The following is a 22,066-nucleotide window of genomic DNA, read 5'->3' on the forward strand; positions in this document are numbered from 1 at the left end:
AGATAAGTAATTATTATTTTTTTTAACGCACACTAATGGCCACAAGGGGGTCATTGAGACATTTTAATGAGGGGTACTGATGTAATTTTTCTTACTAACTTTTTCATTATGGGGTTGCATTTCGGGGATACCTGTTATTATACTTTGACATTTTGGGACACAGCAATACCTAATATGTTTAGGATTTTTCATAAGGTCTAGGGAATGGAGTGATTTGAATGTTTAGGTTTTTTTTATTCATTCCTTTTTTTTTTACTTTATTTTTCTTTACTATTTTTCAAGTACTTTAACCCTAGGTTAAAGTACAGTATGGCAATATATGGGTATTTTCCACATCATCTATTACAATGTGCAAATCACACATAGTTATAAGTGGGTTTAAGGGAGACAGCCTCGGGTATTTGTATGACTCGAGGCCGTCATGGTAACATATCAACGCTCCCCGATGACGTCATGGTGAGCAACGATCTAAGCAACATGAAATGGGATGGAGCTGAATTGAGACCTGGCATGCACTTGCTTTTTATGTAAGTAGAGTGGAGCCTGGTAGTTAAAGTAAAGAATGTTCCCCTTACCTACCTGTCTAAGGTTGTTGAGTACATCTATATCTCTTCTTCCATAGTTAAGTAGAGATATCACTCGCTGGGCTATAGAAAGATTTCCATGAACAATAGCAATATGCAATGCCCTATGAATAAAAAAATAAAGAAAATATAAAAATAAGAGGATAAAGCAAGAATAATTCAATGGGCTACACTACTTTTAATTTCTAAACCCATACTAATACATGCTGCAAACTGTCACACAAAAAACATACAAAAACATATCTTCATATGGCAAAAATAATAAATTATTATGAGTTTTAAAATGTGGTGATTTGACTTTTTAAAAGTTAAGGGGTTGTTCAGTTATAATTACCCTGTAAAAGTTTTTTTTTTATAAGACCTTAACAGGATCACACAGTTTTACCCTGATAAAGTTTTCTGTCTGTGCAGGTCATGTGACCCCCCCAGGTAGCAGGACTCAGGACTTCCTGTGATGTCCCATGTCCTGTTGGCATCTGGTGGATAGAGGGGGTTGTGCAGTCATTACAGACATTACACAGACATCCGCAGGCCCCTTCAAACACAGATAATGGAGTGGTTATGATGAAGGGGGTGTGCATACAGCATGAAACTAGCAGGTCGCAGTTTTTTTGCTCGGGGGTCACATTACTTGTGGCTCTTGGCATTGACCAGAAAAACTTTATCAGAGGAGGTGTAATATGGGTGACCCTATTAGGGTCTTAGACTTACCTTGTTAAAGTTTTCTATGAGTGGCCAACCCCTATAACCACTATTTAGCTACAATTTAGTCATTATTTCCATTTGCATAGCACACTTGTCATTCAATTATTATTGGAATGGCCATGATTACAGTGCTGGGGTCCTGGATTCAAATCCACCCAGGTCAACAACTGCAAAGAGTTTGTATGTTCTCTCTGTGTTTACATGGGTTTCCTCTGTTTTTCTCCCACACTCTGTTAGGTTGTTTAGATTGTGAGCCCATGGGGACAGGGACCAATTTGACATGCTTTGTGCAGTGCTGTGTAATCTGTAGGTGCTATATAAAGAATTATAATTATTATAGACATGTAAATAGTATAAAACCGGATGCTGAACCCTATAACATCTGTCACTGTTAGATCTGTTCCCATGTTGCAGGTTGGTCTTGAAAATTCTATATGTAAGTCATATGCAAAAAAATTTTTAGCTGTAAGTTTTTGTATTTCAGGTAGCTGGTGGATTATGCAGGATCCTTGTAGTGGTTGACATTGTAATTGTACGTCACACTCTATGTCAGTTCTATACAGTGCCCTTTAATGAACCTGTTAAATCCTATATTCTAATAATTGTAATAATAATGATTGATAGAATAATCTGGACTTCTAGGGACAGTTATAATGGTATTTTGGAAAACTAGTTTACACAGTGGATTTGGCTCTAGCTAGGGGAATATCTGTGCATTTGAGTTAGCAAAAGGCTTAGTGATAAAAACCAGAGGGTTGTTATTAATGGTACATGCACAGATTGTGTTGCAGTTACCAGTGGGGTGCCACAAGGGTCAGCATGCCTCCTATCTTCCCAGGATCCGACAGGACAGTCACATATTTTAGTCTTTGAACCACTGTTCCGGATGGAACCTCTGTTATTGGCTTTTAAATACTGAGGGAAAATAGTACAGAGTACTGCTCCCTGAATGGGTTAACCATGTTATAGCATACATCCCCAAATATGGGCAAAAGATGAGTCTTTCATGGGTCAACTCATATTGATGTAGAAGACAAATTACTAGATCCCTACTACTTTCTTTACTGTGAGGCTCTACACAGTGGGGATAGAAATAAAAACTATAGCTTTCAATGTTATCTACATGATCACTGTTTGTAGCTGTTATTAATTATTACAACAATATTGTCATTAAACTATAGATAACTCTTGCTGTTCTGGTTACATGGCTTGAAATGATGGAGGAAGAAGAATCTTGAAGCCACAAGTGGACATCTTTAAAGCTGGGGGAGGTGACATGGGGAAGTATTACTGAAGGAAGTTTGTGGTCTTAAAGGGCGGGAGGGGGTGGGTTGTGGTTTTTGAACTACCGGATTAGGTGGTTTCTATGTTTTTTACCATTTGTGATCTTCCAGTAATAACACGAGAGTCTAATTATTATAGGTCGCTGGTCAAGAAGATGTTACGTTTCTCAAATATACCTGTCTTTGCACAATTCAAGCTTTATCTTATCATTTTAGTTTATTTTTTATTGAGGTTTTTTTTGCAAGACAAGTTGCATTTTCAAATGGGACTATTTATTATGATACACAAATATTCTAAAGACACTGTAAAAAATTTTTTTGCGTTGAGGGAATTGAAGCACAATTACATCATTGTTTTATAGGTAGGCATAGATTTTAAAGCATTCATGCTAGGGTAAAAATGTGAGCCTATGGGGGTCATTTATCTTTATTTTTCTTCCTGCTTCTTTATTTTTTTTTTTTTTTTTTGAGACATTTTTTGGTGCATTGCAATTTTTGCGCATTTTTGGGGCATTTTGAAATGTCCGCCGGACATTTGTTTTACATCAGTAAGACACATTTATCTTCGATTTCAGAAGTGCTAATTGTCGCAAATGACATTTATCATTCCAAATTGTCTAAATGTAGCAAAAAATTTTTCACAAAAAACTCCAGACTAAACAATGCTTAAGGAAAACTTAGAAAATGGAAAGAAGTGACTTGCAAAATTTGTAACAAATGTCTCAGAAAGAGATCTTATAAAAAAAAAAAGGATTTAACACAAGGAAAAAGTGAGACTGATAAATTACTAAAGAAGCTGACAGAAAAAAACGACAGGAAAAAACTAGCCAAAACAGAGATAAGATAAATTATTCCCTATATGATTACAGCCACCGTTTTTTTGCGCTTAAATTAAAAAAAAAATAGAAAACTTGAGCTTTTCATTCCTGTGACCTAATATGGCTCTTATTATGTGCTATATTAAAATTTTTGATTACATTTTATATAATGTTTTAAGTGAGGAGGGGTGAACAAAAAATTGGCTTGGGTACAATAATTTTTTATACAATTTACTGCATGGGATGGAAACAATTTTATTGGGGCTGTTCTGGCATTTTTGGACACATTAAAATGTATTTTGCTTTTTAAACCTGGGGAATAATTAAACCTAAAACCTTATAATCCTTTAAAAATTAATTTTCTTATAATGCTTTTGTCCCCAACGGGGAGGAATGAACTCCTTGCATCATATATAACTATGATGCTTAAAGTCCAATCCTGGACAATGTGGTCTGTATGTGAAACAGGACACTGCAAACTATTTCAGATTTATCCTCCATCATCAGACACAGTAATAAATCTGGTGCAGCAGATCAAATGTGCGACACATTGTTAAAATTCCCCCAATATTTATATAACTGCTACCAGACTTTTAACAAAATTACTGATGCCTGTACCTCATGCAACACAAAAATAGGTAAAAAAAGGTGGGAAAAATACAGATAAAAAGCAGAGAGGGAAGAATGATTTTAGTGTCCCTTACGTGTCTCCATCGTCATCTGGTTGGGTAGCAGCAATAAGGTCAGTCTGCAGATCTGTCTCTGTAGGAACAAGGTGTGTGTGATATGGTGTTACACGTCTAAGGAGGGATGATTCTGAAACTGTAGGGCCAGGACTTGCATACAGTGGTAATGTGGGAGGAATGCATGTAGTATACCCTGCAAAAGTAAGCATATAAAATGTCATTGCTTCATTTCTGCCTTTATTTTCCAAAATGAACACAAGTTTATACAAGGATGGAAGCCTAGTCAGTCCTACCATTAGCAAACATACAGATATCCACAAAAAATGAACATTAAATGTCTTTTATTAAAAAGCATAAGTAAGACTGAGGGGTGAGAAGCACGTCAGTGTGAAAGTTAACTAACATTGGTTTATTGAGCCAGGGATAAAAGAAGGACAAAGAGCATATGTCTTTAAAGGAAATCAATCACTTCAAACTTTCTACAAAGCACCACCAGTTTAATGCCGGCATGTTTTTATCAAAGATAATACCGGGCTGATTCTCTTTAATCTATCTGTAAATTAGGATAAAGGGCTCTGGGGGCATTACTGGGGCTCCTGTGTGCTTCGGCTGCACTCCCCCACAGCACTTCTGTGGCCCTCCCCTCCCAGAGACAGTCAACTCTTGAATCATACAGCAGGAGCGGAGAGGCAGCTTTGTAGAGGTGTAAGATTTCCTTCAATAAATATATTACAAACATTTAAAAGATTTTATTGAAAGTTTAGTACATTTTTAAAAACATTGCACTATAAGAGACATTAATCCCCTATTCAACACTGGGAGTTAATGTCTGTTATGGCACAATCCCTTTAAATTGATCTCAACCTATTAAATACTTTGAACTTTGGCTTGGATTTTCAAATGAACATGAAAATGTGGTCACATTCCCTCTCCAATGCATTGAGGGTGTACCTAAATTTAATTAGGAGAAAATGACAATAAGCAAATGGACACTGATACATAACAAACAAAACCCTAGTGTAGTGATCAGTGGGCATGGATGCGATGGGTTACCAAACTGCTTTTACTTTTGCAACTCCTAAGGGAATTATTATAGTGTTTTTGCAGTTTTTTGTCATTGTCTTGTAGTTCTGGACCCGAAGAAGAAGACATGTCACCTGTGAGATACTAGATCCCAGTTCTGCCTAAATTAGATCAGTCCTGTGACTTAAAGTGTAACCGTCATTGGCAGGAGAGACTCTGCAAGCTGTCAACTCATGTGCTGTGCTGGAGTTTTACATAGATAGATACATAGAAAGATAGACAGACAGATAGATAGTAGAAGATAAGCAGCACTCCAAGGCGTAGATGGTCAAGTTGAAAAAATGGTGTTTTATTCCATGTTTTTAAGAGTACAAATACATGTACAGAAGCAACGTTTCGACTCCTAAGAGTCTTTGTCAAGCCAGACAGATAGATAGATAGATAGATAACTGTAGGAAAGAGGCAGCACTCCGAGGTACGTAGAAAAGGGTGAAGCTTTATTCCATGTGTAACGTTTTGGCGTTGAAACACGCCTTTTTCAAGCATGCTTGAAAAAGGCGTGTTTCAACGCCGAAACGTTGCACATGGAATAAAGCTTCACCCTTTTCTACGTACCTCGGAGTGCTGCCTCTTTCCTACAGTTAACTAGACGGACCCCGGCCAAGGGACCTACGGCTGCTGCACCCTTGCTTATCTGTGCTGCTTCGGACTCTCCTTTTTCTAGATAGATAGATAGATAGATAGGAGATATATATGAGATAGATAGGAGATAGATAGATATGAGTAGATGATAGATAGATATATAGATAGGAGATATAAGACAGATAGAAAGATAGATAGATAGATAGATAGATAGATAGATAGATAGATAGATAGATAGATAGCAAGGTGTAAACTCACACCGAAACGTCGCGGTTCATGGAATAAAGGTTCACCCCCTTTCAACACTACTTGGAGTGCTGCCTCTTCACTTTGATATATTTGGGATTCTCCGCCAAGGAATCACACCGGCTACTGCACTCACTGCTTCAGCTGTGCTGCTCAGGAATCTTGCCTTGTTTGTATAGATAGATAGATAGATAGATAGATAGATAAATGATAGATAAATGATAGATAAATATTAGATATAAGATAGCTCTGGTGTGATTGGTCAGCAGCAGGCGCTTGTGATGAGGTGACAGGTGGCAGGCTCCGCCTCTCCATCTTGTTGATTGTAGTTTTTTTGAGAGCTGGAAACCATGGTTGCTATGGGCCAAGAAAGGTACTAAATGAGGGCCGAGAGGCAAAATACTTTTAGGAATAATTCCCAGGGGCACCTGTAGCAGAATTATGTATTTTCGTTTTTTTTTTGTTCAGAATGAGGGTTACACTTTAAAGACTGTGGCCCAGATTTACTAAATCCTCTTCGCCAGTTTTCTGTCTGACTTTGCACGTTCTTTTAGGTGTAAACTGCTTGCACATGTATTTAAAAAGTGTTCGATGAGACGCAACATCCGTCACTGAAATGTGCAATCTGGTGCTCAGTCGGACCATGGGCCACATTTATCATAGGAAGTCGGACAGAATTGTGTGTTGCACGCCCCATGTTAAAGGTGCACCAAAAAAAACAAAAAGGTGCACAAAAAGTGCAGGGAGCACCAGATTAATGAAGAATGAGAGCAAAAAAAATCATGAATCTGTGACTCAAATCTGTCTTCTGTGTATGGTGAAGTGACCCCCACATTGTCACTATTTTCTTCGAAAGTTTATGCTGAGCATTGACACTTACATCCCTAACCAAATCACTGCCAACTGCAGAAATGCCAGAAAACCAGAAATAATTATTTTAACATCCCAACAAAGCACATTGCTAATGAATTCAATATTAAGTGTAGAAACCTACATTAGGTTGAGTGGACCCGAAGAATCAATTTCTAATAATTTTTTAAAAAATAAATAATAATAGGGCGGCACGGTGGCTGAGTGAGTAGCACTTCTGCCTTGCAGCACTGGGGTCCTGGGTTTGAATCCCACCCTGGTCAACATCTGCAAAGAGTTTGTATGTTCTCTCCGTGTTTGCGTGGGTTTCCACCGGGTCCTCCAGTTCCCTCCCACACTCCGAAACATACTGTTAGGTTGTTTAGATTGTGAGCCCCATGGGGTCAGGGACCAATTTGACATGCTTTGTGCAGCGCAATCTGTGTGCACTATATAAATAAAGAATTATTATTATTATTATTATTAATAAGGATATAATAAGATGCTATGTATAAAAATTTACATTTATTTTAAAATATTAAATGATTAGAGAGGCTTAATGTATAAAGAGGAAATCATTTTTAATACATACTTCATTAGTAGAGGCACTATATAAACATAGAGGGAATATTATATAGGTAAAAAAAATATATCTGGTGGAAAATCTGGAGGTGGGGAGTCATGCAGTAATCTTTGGCTTGGCAACTTAAGCAACAGAGCAGTGGCACTATAAATTACATATGCATGGACTACACTTTTGTTTTGTTATAACTATTCATGTATTTTCACATTGAGCACTTGTTTTTGTTTGAAACATTTAGGGGATTTTCCAGCATATCCCTGCTGGATTCACATAACATTGTTAAAGCATTAAAAGTTTACTGGCCTTTCTTAAAGCTCTAGCTGGTTTTCCCCTCCAGGGTGCTGCTTCTCTGCTGCCTGAGGCAAATTATTGAAAGACTCCCCCCCTCCGAACGGTCAAAGAGTTATATACTGTGCTTAGTGGTAATAATGAATTGGGGAAACTACAGATCACAGAATTGCTAGAGAAGCTGGTGACACATGCTCCCTGCCATATAATGTGCCATTTCTAGAAGCTCTCAGTCCAAAAAGCCCCCTTTCTTGCAGCTGCCCCCTTTTCTGTAACTCCTCTGATAGTGTTCCTTTTTCTGTTGTTTATCTAAAAAGAAGGGTCTTCAGAAAATGGGACACTATAATAGCCCAAACATATATAATGTCCCCTGGTCTTTTTTTCACTATGAGGAAAAACCTATACATACTGTATATACCTACTATACATAATGTATATACCTACTTCTATGCATACTGTATATACCTACTACTAAACATACTGTATATACCTACTACTATGCATACTATATGTGTAAGTATAAGCCGAGGTGCCTAATTATACCAAAAGAAAAATGGAAAAACTTATTGACTGGAGTATAAGCATAGGAAGGGAAATATAGCAACTGCTCTTTAATGTAATGTCCTCAGCAGAGCCGCCTTTAAGAAAATCTCCACCACAGAGCTCCCCTTTAATGTAATGTCTACTGCAGAGACCCCCTTTAATGGAATGTCTAAAGGGGAGACCCCCTTGAATGTAATGTCCGCAGTGGAGACCCCTTGAATCTAATGTCCACAGCAGAATCCCCCTTTAATGAAATGTTCCCTGCAGAGTCCCCCTGTAATGGAATGTCCCCTGCAGAGCCCTCCCCTTTAATGGAATGTCCCCTGCAGAGCCCTCCCCTTTAATGTTATGTCCCCTGCAGAGCCCTTCCTTTTAGTGTTATGTCCCCTGCAGAGCCCTCCTCTTCAATGTAACATCCCCTGCAGAGCCCTTCCTTTTAATGTTATGTCCCCTGCAGAGCCCTTCCTTTTAATGTTATGTCCCCTGCAGAGCCCCCTGGAATGAAATGTTGGCTGCAGCGCCCTCTCCCCTTTAATGTAATGTCTAAAGCCTGGCCCCACGATATCCTCACCTTCGACTTGTTCCCAACTCACGGCTCAGTCTTCTTCCAGGCCCACGAGCGCTACACAGACGTCACCGCCCTGTGATACTGCATAATGATTTGTGTGCTGAGGCCGGAAAGAAGACGGAGCAGCGGGGAGAAAAAGGTGAAGATATTGTGTGGGGTTTTTTTCACATGCAAATCCACTGGCCATGGCCCAGGACCGGGTGTTCCTGGGTCACGACCAGATAGTATTTTACGGAGGGGGGGAGCAGTGCTGTTCCACAATGTTGCAGCCTCTATCAAGCAGCAGCGCTGCCGCCAAAGGTGACTTTCTCAAGTCACCTAAGGGGTGGTGCTCCCCTGGTCAACTCACATTTGCTTTATATACACATTCGAATACTAAACTGAACAACTCAGTAACCACCACAATGAAAGTGTGCAAAGAAACCAGTTCTCTGCTAGCCAAATGGCAATAAAGGTTCCAAAGATACACTTAAAAGAATTCTACCATCAAAATCAAGCATGATAAAGGGACACCTAGTCACAGAGACTGTGATAATCTAATATTTGTTATACATGGCCTCCTTCCTTCAAAATCAACTTTTAAAATGATGCTAGTTAATTCAAAATTCATGTATGCTAAAGCTTCACAGGCTATTACACTGCCCCCTACCCTCTCCCCCTCTGCCGTTTGTCATTTCACTGCAGCAGAGGAGATTTCTGAACAATGGGAAGGGGGGAGTTCTCCTTGCCCACTATAGCAGACTGTGGTCATTTTTGTGTCAAATACCCTTCCGTTGGCCTATTTCTCCTTTTGAGCAATAGCTATGAACTAAGTGCAGCAAGCAATGCATAGTATAAAGGTGAGAGGTACTGCATCCAAGTGTTGCATCCTTCCAATATACATAATTATGATATGTTACAATTAGCAATACAAAAGCGGAAACATGGTTATATTACGTACAGCATACTGTCCTACAATGTGCATCCCCAGCGCTTTATGGGAAGCTCATAAGAATACCACCAGATTTGGAAACCACCTGAATTTTCTGGGCTTCCCATATTTTCCCAGACTTTAATGAATGTGAATTAAGATTCAGCATGATTACTTGTCTGCACATGCAATCTTATCAATATACACATGTCTGGTTACTGTACAGAACATAATGAATACAGTAAATGGGCAGTGCACTTGGATCCATGCTGGAATCCTTTATACTTCACAAGAAATGCTGGAGTATTTTTCCACAAACAATTGGGTAGATATATTAAGACTGATGTGTTCTGGTTCAGTCTTAATAATTGTCGAACTGGCCCACAACATAACTGAATTAGCAAGAGGTTACGACCTCTTGTGGTGCACCATTCCTGTAGCGAAATTTAGATCTATGCCAGACTGGTCTGATGTAGATTTCTTCTATAACCTGGCCTGATGTAGATTTGTGCTATAATCTGTGAGAGTTTTTCGGCACTTGCTATATTAAATTTGAGTGGCCAAGGAATCCTTGCCCTGGTCGACCTGGTCTCCTGCTGTGCCCATGTTTTTAAAAATGTGGCATCTATGGCACAAAACGGCCAAAAAGTTGCAAATTCCATGTAATGTGCCAATAATTGTTCATGATTTGTATGCCATAAAACTGGCACACAAGATATGGTACATTGACCCCAATATTCAACCATGTACAAAAGTAATAAACGAAGTACAAAGAAATAAAATTTGGTACTAAAATACTCCTCACTTGGCCGAGGCTACCTGGCAAATTTAGATGCGATTTATGATTTTAAGTACAGGACATAATAACAAAATAAAACAGATAATTTCAACCTCTCTTTACTAAGAACATGCCCAGTAGCCTCCACTCAGTAATGAAATGTCCAGCAGGCTCCACTCAGTAATGACATCAAATTGCAATCAGAGGGAGAGATCCAGCTTACCCCTAACTTTATTGAGGTCAATTTAGCTCCAAGACACGTAAAACACCTTGCTGTGCGGTGTAGCATCAATGGAAAAAGTGGAGATCCGGCTCAATAGAAGAATTCAAGCCTTTATTTCAAATTAGCATGGCATCCAAAACATATTTACAGGAATTTGGGCAATGCATTACAGTGATTTATGATTTGATTCCACTCAGTAATGACATGAATCAAAGTATTCTGAGTTGCACACTTAACCCTTTTGGGAGCTACCTCACAGTCACGGATCGATCCCACGTCCAACAAATAGTAAAAATAAAAACAGTCTGACCGAAGCTCCTTTCATGTCTTCTTGTATATCCTTTAGCGATTCCACAATTTCATTCCACTTTCCCTCTTGGAAACTTTTCTAGTGTATTTCCACACAAGCGATATTTGGATAGACCACTGTTCAGACAGTCCAGCTGCGTTTTCTTATATCTTGTAACCACTCAATAAATGTAGGGCTACTACAGAAAAGATTTAAGCAGCAATAGTGCAGTATGTTCAAACAGATTAAAATTTATTCAGATAAAACATACTCACAAAGGAAAAGTAAAAAATGCGCATATAAAATCCACCATGCGGACGCCAGTCTCGCTAGTTCGCTAAAGGATATACAAGAAGACATAAAAGGAGCTCCGGTCAGACAGTAATGACATGCCTGGAAGCCTCCCCTCAGTAGTTAAAAGGGTATTCTCGTCTGAGCATTCACATTCAGTTTCATTAATCTGCCATATATAAACATTTCTTCAATTAGATGTTATAAAAAAAAATGTTCCTGTGTGAAGATAATTTCTTATAAATGTAGTCATATCATCCCTTAGAAACAAGACTGTGTCCTTGGATACGGCCACCTCTGCTGAAATGATTGCACAAAGAAACAAAAGGTTTTTATATATACAGTGTCGGGATTTACTGTATGTCCCACAGCCGTCCTGTGGTAATGATTGCAGAATCGAAGAGGTCAGGCAGGACTCAATAGCGCATATCTGGCCACCGCTGCCAGAATGTGGGGTGGCTGTAACTGAGGAAGCTATATTTATGAGAAATAGACCGATTTGCCAAGCTTTGTGCAGCGCTGCGTAATCTGTGTGCGCTATATAAATAAAGGAATTATTATTATTATAATTATTAAATTATCTTCACACAGGAACATTTTTTTAATAACATCCAATTGAAGAAATGTATACATATTGCAGATTAATGAAACTGAATGTGAATGCCCAGACGAGAATACCTCTTTAAGTGTCCAGCAGCCTCCTCTTAATTTACGTCCAACCGTCTCCTCTTCTTAATTAAATGTCTAGCAGCCTTCATCCGTAATGAAATGTCAAGCAACCTCCAACTGCCTCCCCTCAGTAATGAAATTATCAGCAGACTCCACTCAGTAATGAAATTCCCAGCAGCTTCCAGTAAGTAATGAGATGCCCAATAGCTTCCCCTTACTACTTAAATGTCCTCAAGCCACCCTTCAGTAATGAAATGCCCAGCGGACTCCTCTCAGTAATTAAATGTCTAGCAGCCTCCCCTCAGCAATCAGTAATCTACCATCAAAATCAAGCATGATAAACCAGGGACACTTATACATAGACCCAGGCATTACTATGGTAATCTTCTTTTATTTGTTATCCATGGACTCCTTCCTTCTAAAACTCAACATTCATAATTATGCTAATGAGCCTGCCAGGGTCTGGTGGCTGTTTCCAGAGCCCCTTAGTGCTTGTATTACTGGGCTTATAGCTCAGTTAGTTAAGGCTCTTGTCTACAGTGCAGAGGGTCCCAGGTTCGAATCTCAGCCTGGGCAAAACTTTATTTAATTTAATTAAATAAAGATCTTGTGTCTGGGGAAGCCCTGGAGACCATATATGGGCAGATACTGATCTGAACCTGATGACATGGTCCCTGCTCTCTCCGCTAAGCCGACACTTCTCTGAAAAGGATTCCCTGCCCGATGTCTGCTCTGGGGAACCCTAGGAGATGCAGTGACCATATATGGACAGATGCTGATCTGAAGCTGATGACGTGGTCCCTGCTCTCCGCTAAGACCGACACTTCTCTGAAAAGGATTCCCTCCCGAAGTCTGTAGAAGCCATTCTGTACTGTGAGTTCAGGCTTTCAAAGTATTTACTATGAGGACACAGCGGGACCTGGGGGGAAAATCCGTGACAATCTCATAGCTGCCCGTGACGCGGGGCAGTGGTAAGAAAAACGGGACTTTCCTGGCAAAATCAGGACGGTTGGGAGCTATGGTCAAAGTTAAAGGAAGCTGTAACTTCAAAGTAGTGCAGGAAGCACGACTATATTTGTCCAAAACGTGTCAGTTTCCAGAACCCTTCAGGCTCATTAGAATATCTAGTTGAATTTAGAAGGAAGGAGGCATGCATAACATATATAAGAAGAGTACCACAATCACAGTGCCTTGATCTATGAGCCAAAGTTAAAAGAGGCTGTAACTCCAAAGTAGTGCTGGAAGCACCACTGTATTTGTCCAAAACTTGTCAGTTTCATTTGCTAATTTAATAAAAGATGATTAAAAGTTTATTTTTTCACAGTCCTGCTGTTATTAACAACACACACAAGGTAAGGTTAGACAGATCAGCAGCTATACATAGTCAAAACTGCTGGGTAACACCCTTTAATAGGAACCTGAGATGCACTTTCAGGATGCATTCACACAGCCATACTACAGCTGGAAATGTTACCCTGACTACAGATTTAATGACCTGAATTAGCATAAACATTGGACTGTATCTATAAAATTTAAAGACATTATTTCTTGTTGAAACTCAATGACGACAATTCCCAATATTAATCCATTTCATATCCTGTTAGGAAATTCATTCCATTTACATTACATAAAGTTCTCAGCATCATGTGTTATCTATACAACCAGGAAGCGCATGCTCCTTTGTCCGCCTTATATACAATGGGCGCCACGGTTTCATCAAGATCCTCCACTCATACTCCCCCTTTTTCTCAGGATGATTTGGGGCCCCCGCTTTGGCTAAACCCCCTGCAGCCCTGGCCATGCCATATGTGGCGGGTTCTGACTGAGGTAAGGCTGCAGCTGTAGTGCAGCCTGTAGTTGTTTCTGCTGCAGCATTTGTTTCTCCCCAGGCCCTATATTTCCCCAAGGGGTCTCTACCCACCCCTACCCACTGCTTCCTAACCCCTTTGGCAAGGCCTGATCCACGTTGCTGGGCATGGCATCAGCGGGACTGCAGTGGGTCATCCAGGGCAGCCAGCCTGGTTCCAGCAGTACCAAATGTGTCTCCCGCGGTCCCTTAAGGTGCCAATATGCTGGGGCTTGGGGAGGGTTCTTCAGTGGGTTGTGATCTTGTTACATCCATTAAAGCATTGTTGGAACGTTATCCTCCTCCGTCACTCTCCCCTCTCCTGCCAGCCCCCCCCTGGCTGGGATACAGGACTCAGTTTATTGTAGCGTGAGTTCGCTCGGTGCCCATTTGGACGTTGAGCTTAAAGAAAATATTTGGGCCAATTGTTATGTTGACATCTGGTCGCTGGTGTTGATTGATCAATATACCATTTACTGTGAACGTGTGGTAGCTACAGCCCGCCCTCAGGACAGGAAGCTGTAAGTGGCGAAAACAATTAATAATCGATTTTAGGTAATGCCATGGGTCAGAAACACCCAGAGCGCTGTCCCAAGTTGTTTCTGTATCATGGTGTCATTTACTCGCCTTATAAAACTCATGGTGGTAGCACCTGGTGAAGATACAACCAGGATTTTAGAAGACATCCATGCAGTCTGAGATGGGGTGTTAAAGCTCATGTGTGGCTGCGGTCAATGCTGTCCCAGAAGCCACTTTTTAGCCCTTAGTCCTTGGCATCCGCTGCTCAGGGATCGGTGGCCACGGCACTTGTTGGCTATACAGAGATGGGCACTGTTGTTTCTATGGCTTGTGTAAATACAAGCACAAGTGCTCTTCCTGTGGAGGGGCCCATGCGGTCGTCTGGTGTCTCCAACCACATCAAAAACATGGGGGCTCATTTTCTAAGGGTCCGCGGACTGCATTTTTGTCGGGTTCATCCTGACTTCATCCTCGTCGGACGGTCCGGATCGGGGATCGCAGCAGGACCGGGTAAGTAAATGTACTCCATGGTGTCAGGTCCCAACCCTTCCCTTAGCAAAAAGACATTGAGATGGCACTGTGGCTCGACCGTATCCTGGCATGGGATGTTTTAGTTGCAGGTTTTTTTATCCCCTTTGAGTACAGAGAGGAGTTTTTTTGCCAGGAATTTAAAGTCTCTTAGGGAACACCTTGAGGTTTTGAGGGAAAAGATCCAGAAGGAAGTTGCTCTGGGTTGGATTGAGGGCCCCTTTTGCAAACCGCCATTTGCTAACTTGCGAGGGTCCCCATTGGGCGTGGTGCCCAAAAAAGAATCTGAGAAGTTTCGTCTCATCCACCACTTGTCCTTTCCGAAAGGCATGCCAGTGATTGATGGCATTTACACTGAGGAGGCTTCGGTCTCCTGTGTGTCTTTTGATAGGGTGGTTTACCTCTTCTGTAAGCCAGGGCAGGATGCCCTCATGGCAAAGTGGGAAATAAAGTCAGCTTTCTGTCTGTTGCCTGTGCACCCAGATTATTATCACACTCTGGGTTATTGGGTGGATGACCAGTTCTATTCCGATACGTGCCTGCCAATGGGGTGTTCTATATCCTGTTGTTATTTAGAGATGTTTTTGTTTTTTGTTCTGTCATTCAATACTTGGATGATTTTATTTCTGTGGGGCTGGCCAAGAACACAGTTTGTTCTCGGTTGCTGGGTACGTTTCAGTTTTTTGAGCAGCGTTTCAGGGTCCCGCTTTCTGCAGAAAAGACGGAGGCACTACAACGGTTATCTCCCTCCTTGGTAATGAAATGGACTTGGATGTCACATATGGCAGCAATTTCTGTCATTATACAACGAGAAGACTTGCCAGCAGCAATCAGAGTGGGAATTCTGATTTGTTGGTGTTCACGGACGCTGCGAGTAGCCCTGGTTTGGGGTTGTTTTTGGTCATGAGTGGTGCGCTGCTCCTTGGGAGATGTCGTGGGTTGAGGCGGGCCATACTCGCAACCTGATGCTGTTTCGATAGTGGTGGCTGTGGAAATTTGGGGATCATTTTTCTCAGACAGATAATTTTGTATTTGGACGGATAATTTGGGGTTGTTTAATGCATTGAAAAACAAACATCCTCTTCTTTGCCTGTTTTGTCCCTGTTGCATCATCTTGTTCTCTGTTGCCTCCAGTTCAATATTTACTTCTGTGCCCTGGGGTTGAGAATTTTGTTGCTGATCCATTGTCCCCTTTTAAATTCCAGATATATCATCAGCACCAACCATCGGCGGCGCCAGAGGGTCAAGCTTGCCCAGATTTCCTATGGGATCTGTTCCACGGTTGATGGCTATTGTCATCTCTACTTGACAGCAGTATGGTGAGGCAAAGGATGCCTGGATGTCGATGTCTGGTGGGAGGGATGTTTTACATTGTCTTTCCAACAGGATTGAAGTTACCCACAGGTATTTGTTTTCACTATGGAACTCTTGTGTTTCGTGGTCGGTTGTGCAGTGCAGATTAGCTGGGGTCGCTTTTTTTACAGCTATATGGCTTTTCTGTTGTGACAAAGTCTTTTCTCATATGACAGGCCCTTAAGGGTTGGTGTCGGGAGCATGACCCACAACCGGTGTCCTTTGTCTTGTTATGTTACCTTATACAGGTCGCTACGCTAGTTTGTTCCTCACCCACCAAGGCTTTATTATTTTCACTAGCTTTTAGCCTAGCATTTTTTGGGGCTTTCTGGGTAGGTGAGTTGGTTCCTCCCTTCGCTTTAAAACAGGGTGGTTTGTTGCAACAGGATGTATGTTCGGGGCAGATTTATCAAGTGTCTGAGAGTCAGAATATTTCCATTTGCCCATGGCAACCAATCACAGCTCAGGTTTCATTTTACTAGTGCTCATGAATATTTTAAAGGGGAGCTGTGATTGGTTGCCATGGGCAACTAGAAATATTCTGACTTTCAGAGACTTGATAAATCTGCCCCGTTGTCTTGGACATTTTCTTGTCCGGATTGTAGGATGAGGTCCAGCAGGCTCTGTTCTTGTTGGGTTGTGGTCATAGCTACTGATGGTGGAGAAAAATGGAGATGAGAGAATGCTTCTTTGATCATCTGGCTGGCTTATTTGGGTTATCTGGGAGTCCAGATGGGCAAAGTGCAGTCCCAGGCCGATTTTCATGTGATGGAGAGATTATGATACCAGTTCATATCATTGAAGAGTTACAGTTTTTTTGATAAGTGTTATAGACACATATTACGTTAATAAATGCTGTGACCGGTTTTCAACCACCCAACATGAGCCTTGGTTTTATTTACATATGTGTTTAGTTTAAGGATTTCTGGGGTTAACTGAGTTTGTCACCTAAGAAAGTGCTGGGTATGGTCATAGCTTGGGGGATAAGTATGTATTCCCCCAGTCTGTTCAGTTCACCAGATACCCCATACATTGGGGCTCATTTACTTACCTGGTCCAGTCGCGATCCAACGCGGCGTTCTCTGGCGAGGATTCTGGTTCTGCCGGGACTCACTAAGGTCACACGCCCGATATCCACCAGGTGTCGCTGCTGCGACGAGGTCCACCGGAGTTCACCTTCTTCTTCTCGGTGCATGTGAGTGCTTAAACTTTTTGTTTTTTAAATTCCACGGTTTTTCCGAATCCGTCGGGTTGTCTGACGGCCACTTACCCCATTTCTGTTGCAGGAAAGCCGGCGCCGATGCGACAAAATCCAATCGCGTGCGGAAAAATTCGGGAAACCCGACAAAAGTGCGGCCGCGGAGCCCTTAGTAAATGAGCCCCATTATCTTGAGGAATTATTTAGGGTTCATATAGTAAAACTATTCATAAAATGGGAAGCTATGGAATCACATGACACACAGTGAAATGCATTGATTCTGATCGCTATAGTGACAGATTAATTATTACATTTACAGCTCATGCAGCATAAGCTCCATGTATGCAGATAAAAATAATCAATATGAATTATGAAACTGCATAGGAAATAATTAACTCGAGGCATGGAAATGTTTGAACACTACCAAACATTTATGCATCGGTAATAATGTGCCACCAGTACATTGTTACAGGTCTTCATAAATGATAGGTCCTTGAGTCTTATGTAGACTCCAAGCTGTCATGTTAACAGATCGATGCTCCCCAATGACATCATGAGGAGCAATGATCAGAGCAAGTATGGTGGAGCCCAACACCCGGAGGCATTTAGTGGGTTAACACTTGCGATTGGTGCCAGCACCGATAGAAGGTGGTAGAAAACACTGCATATTGCAGCAAACACCCATGCAGCCCGCAAGCTCTCTCCATTCTCCCCTTGCTGCCTACCGATGTACTTGACAGTCAGTAAACCCCTCATATTTTTTGGAAATACCGTATATATACTCGAGTATAAACCGACTCGAGTATAAGCCGAGGCCCCTAATTTTACCACAAAATACTGGGAAAACCTATTGACTCGAGTATAAGCCTGCCCCAGTGTATATAGCCTGCCAGACCCTGCCCCAGTGTATATAGCCTGCCAGACCCTGCCCCAGTGTATATAGCCTGCCAGACCCTGCCCCAGTGTATATAGCCTGCCAGACCCTGCCCCAGTGTATATAGCCTGCCAACCCCTGCCCCAGTGTATATAGCCTGCCAGCCCCTGTCCCAGTGTATATAGCCTGCCAGCCCCTGTCCCAGTGTATATAGCCTGCCAGCCCCTGCCCCAGTGTATATAGCCTGCCGCCACTGCCGGACAGATCGCACAGAAGATATACAGGGGTCGCCGGAAAGGTGAGTTTAGATATATTTATTTTTTTGACTCAAGTATAAGCCGAGTTTGGGTTTTTCAGCACATTTTTTGTGCTGAAAAACTAGGCTTATACTCGAGTATATAAGGTATATAATTATATTTTTTTATTGGACAACACTGAAGATATTACACATTGATACATTGTAAAGTACAGGTGGTCCCCTACTTAAGGTGTAGTCAGTTTACAGCTTGTATAACTTAAAGAAGTGAGTAAAACCTTAAGTGAAAATGGACAAACTGTGCCCAAAGTATCAAAATCTTGTGCGGCCAGCATTATTTTCCAGCAATGCCATACCTATTTTGGGCATGGAGGTCACTAGAACTTCACAATTTGTCACTGGTATCCTTTTTCACTCCTCCATGATGATTTTATAACACTTATCACATTACAACAGGGAGACAAAATGGTTAATTGAGCACAAGGAGAAGAAGTGGATTCCATTGGTAACCTGTGAAGGTTTAGTGAGCTCCATGCCCATAGAGTTAAGGCACTGCTGGAAAATAATTCCACACACAAAAAGGGCAGACTAAGACTGCCATGGGCCCTGGGCTGTATGAATATTATAGTTTCAAAGGTCCTGAAATGGCTCTTGTGTAAATGTGTATTGAGAGCATGAACAGAAATATACCAGAATTTTGTGGGCGATGGTCCTTTCAGTATAAAATTTGGTGGTGTTTTGGGTGGCCATGGGCACTCAAGAAGGCTTTGGCCCCATGCTACTGTCCAAACCACCTATGTTATAATCCACTACTGGCCACACAAATTATTGACAGTTTGGGTACAATTTGGCCATTTTCATGTCATATCTTGTTGCTCCATAAAAAAAGGTATAATAAAATATTATGAAAAATGTGTGTGCTGTACTCACATTTGAAAAATACTATATATCAGTGGTGGCGAACCTATGGCACGGGTGCCAGAAGCGGCACTATGAGCCCTTTCTGTGGGCACCCAGGCCATCACCCCAGAATGATGTTTACCAGACAGGACTCAAAGAATCTTCCTGCAGAATCTTCCTACAATGATAGACGTATTTGCCCTCCTTTCAACTGGGTTGGTCTCCTTAGGAGGCTGAACGATTGAAAGTTGTCAAAGAACAAGGAGAAATACATTGCTGCTTAAATTTCTGTGCTGGCACTTTGCAAGAAATAAGTGGCTTTTGGTTGAAGTTTGGGCACTCAGGCTCTAAAAGGTTGGACACTGCTATATATGCTGGACTTGTGTGAATACTCTTTCTATTACCATAGTTGTAAGGCTTTACATCAACCTTGGACATTTATGACATTTATGGGATTTATTGGGGGCTCATGATATTCTATTTGAACATTGTAGGTCTCTTATAAACTGCTACAGAAAAACGCATATGTGAAGCCCCCACTCTATTTTCAAAAGAGATTGGAGTCCAGTAGTTGCGAATACCTGGCATGTATGACATAACCTACAGATATGCCATAAAATGTTTAATATGGGTATATGCTTGAAATACATATGCAACATTGAATACAAATGTTTTGATCCAAGGCCAGCAGCAGATCCACTGGGTAGGAATACACAGAGTCAGGGGAGTCAAAAAAGGCAAATGTGTTACAATAATGTTTGAGCCTTATTCAGATACATGTATCTGTCAATCATGCAAACTTTGTAACAATCTGCTGTTTGTGAACATACCATTGTAAGCAAGGAGGGCAAGCATCCATCCAATGATGCAATGTAACTTAATTATTCTAAATTTCTAATAAAAAAATATCAACCTTAGATGCAGACAAATTGTAGAGTATATGATCAGCAGAGCACAATGACCTAAGAATTGATTTTAGCTCTGTAATTACAGACCTAAAGGACAGTGAATATACTGCTATTTCAAATATATATGAAGATAGTCATACAGTATAAGATGTAGCAGTCTCATATTTTAAGGTAAAAAGATGATTGTAATATAAATAACAATGTAAAATGACTCAGCTAAGCCACATCTGTAATTTACAATGTTTCCTTTCCTCTCTGCTAAAGATACCCACCTGCATAGCACGCCGATAATGGGGATAAGGCAACTGGCAAATATGAGGGGCTGTAGAATTTTCTGTCCCAATCTGAGCAGTCATTGGCACATTTTACTCTTGTAGTTTCCTCTTTTGGTGATGGTAGAAATTTTCTCTTTCTCAAGGGTAAACTGGTTTGATCTCTGTATAGTCCAGGTTCCTCACACAGTCTATTTGTACAATCACTTGATTGCTCTGTAATCTCAAGCTTCACCTCTTTTAGTGGCTCCAGTCCTCTCAATGGTCCTCTTGTGTGAAATCCCACTGAGCATTTTGGGATGACATCCATCATGTCTATAGTCTTCCTGATGCTGAGGTCCAGAGGTGATACTGAGATGTCCATGCCTCCTGTAGAATTACTAAGATTGTTGTCCATGGGATGTCAATCCATGTAGTGATGCCAATAATGAGTATTCAGCTGTAGGTAGGACACAAAGTAGCAATTTCTTCTCTCTCTCAAGTGTTCTCCTCCCCTGTTCTCCCCCTTCTCTTATCTCTCTTCTCCCTCCCCTTATTTATTAAGGGCAATTTCCACCTTGGCCATCCATTGTATCTATGGAGACTGCTGCAGTCAGTGTTGTCAGCTTGTGCTTCTGCCCTTTTGACTGTCCATCTGCTTCACTTTCAGTGGTTTCTCTCTGCTACTTCCCATCTTTCCTTGAGGTATGGGCAGGCATTACGTACCTCTCCTTTGATATATGTTTTCTCTTCTGTATATGAATCTAGCTGCACTAACCTGGGTCAATGCACTTATTTTGGTTGCTTCCCTTTTACACTTCTGAACGTCTAGAAGTTCAGACGTTTCCCCTTCTTTTTTCCCTTCTCTTCCCTACTCTTTCCTTTAACCTCACACACTCCCCTGGTGTCCTCTCAAGAAGTCTTGAGACTGTCAGTCTGTGTAGGAAACAGCAATGAGATAGGGACTTCCCCGCAGACATATAACACACCCAGGTGCTTTCTCACCCTGTTCCCTGAAGGGCTCCTCCCCTATGTGAAAAGGAAACCAGGAAGGAGAGAGGTGAAGGGGGGCATCCTCATATAAAATGAGACAGAAATACTTGTTATGTTGTACATTGCTCTGTATTATGGTGTATGGCTTGCAGCACATCACATCTTTATTAACTCTTAAAGTTACTCTACAGAGCAGCTGTGATTCCCTTCCCCCATTGTGAATAAAACTTTTACATGAAATCATGCACGTTTCTCCATTCACTCCTTCATACTTCCCCATACCTCTCATACTACTTCACATCCACATTTCATGGAATTAGAACAATTACTTCTTGATCCATTTTCTACATACGGTAGTTATAAATAGACAAATAGAAGGAGGTTTTTCTAGTGACACAGACAGTTTGGCGTAAAGAAATGGATTAATCACCTTTTAAAAGATATAAAAGTAATACGTTTAAA

The 22,066-nt window shown here is 41.1% G+C and overlaps 1 protein-coding gene across 1 annotated transcript in view; it reads right to left on the reverse strand.

Moving 5' to 3' along the window:
- The window catches only part of BCL3 (BCL3 transcription coactivator), a 47,639-nt gene extending 26,050 nt beyond the window's left edge, over positions 1-21,589 (reverse strand). The window contains exons 1-3 of the mRNA XM_072110401.1: positions 20,633-21,589; positions 4,095-4,269; positions 580-688 (exon numbers count right to left, since the gene is read on the reverse strand). Of these exons, the coding sequence (XP_071966502.1) occupies positions 580-688; positions 4,095-4,269; positions 20,633-21,029 (681 nt within the window). The 5' untranslated portion in view covers positions 21,030-21,589. The remainder of the gene's footprint in view (positions 1-579; positions 689-4,094; positions 4,270-20,632) is intronic.
- Positions 21,590-22,066: the final 477 nt, after the last annotated feature.

This window comes from Engystomops pustulosus, chromosome 6, assembly GCF_040894005.1.
Source record: "Engystomops pustulosus chromosome 6, aEngPut4.maternal, whole genome shotgun sequence".
Classification (NCBI taxonomy): domain Eukaryota; kingdom Metazoa; phylum Chordata; class Amphibia; order Anura; family Leptodactylidae; genus Engystomops; species Engystomops pustulosus.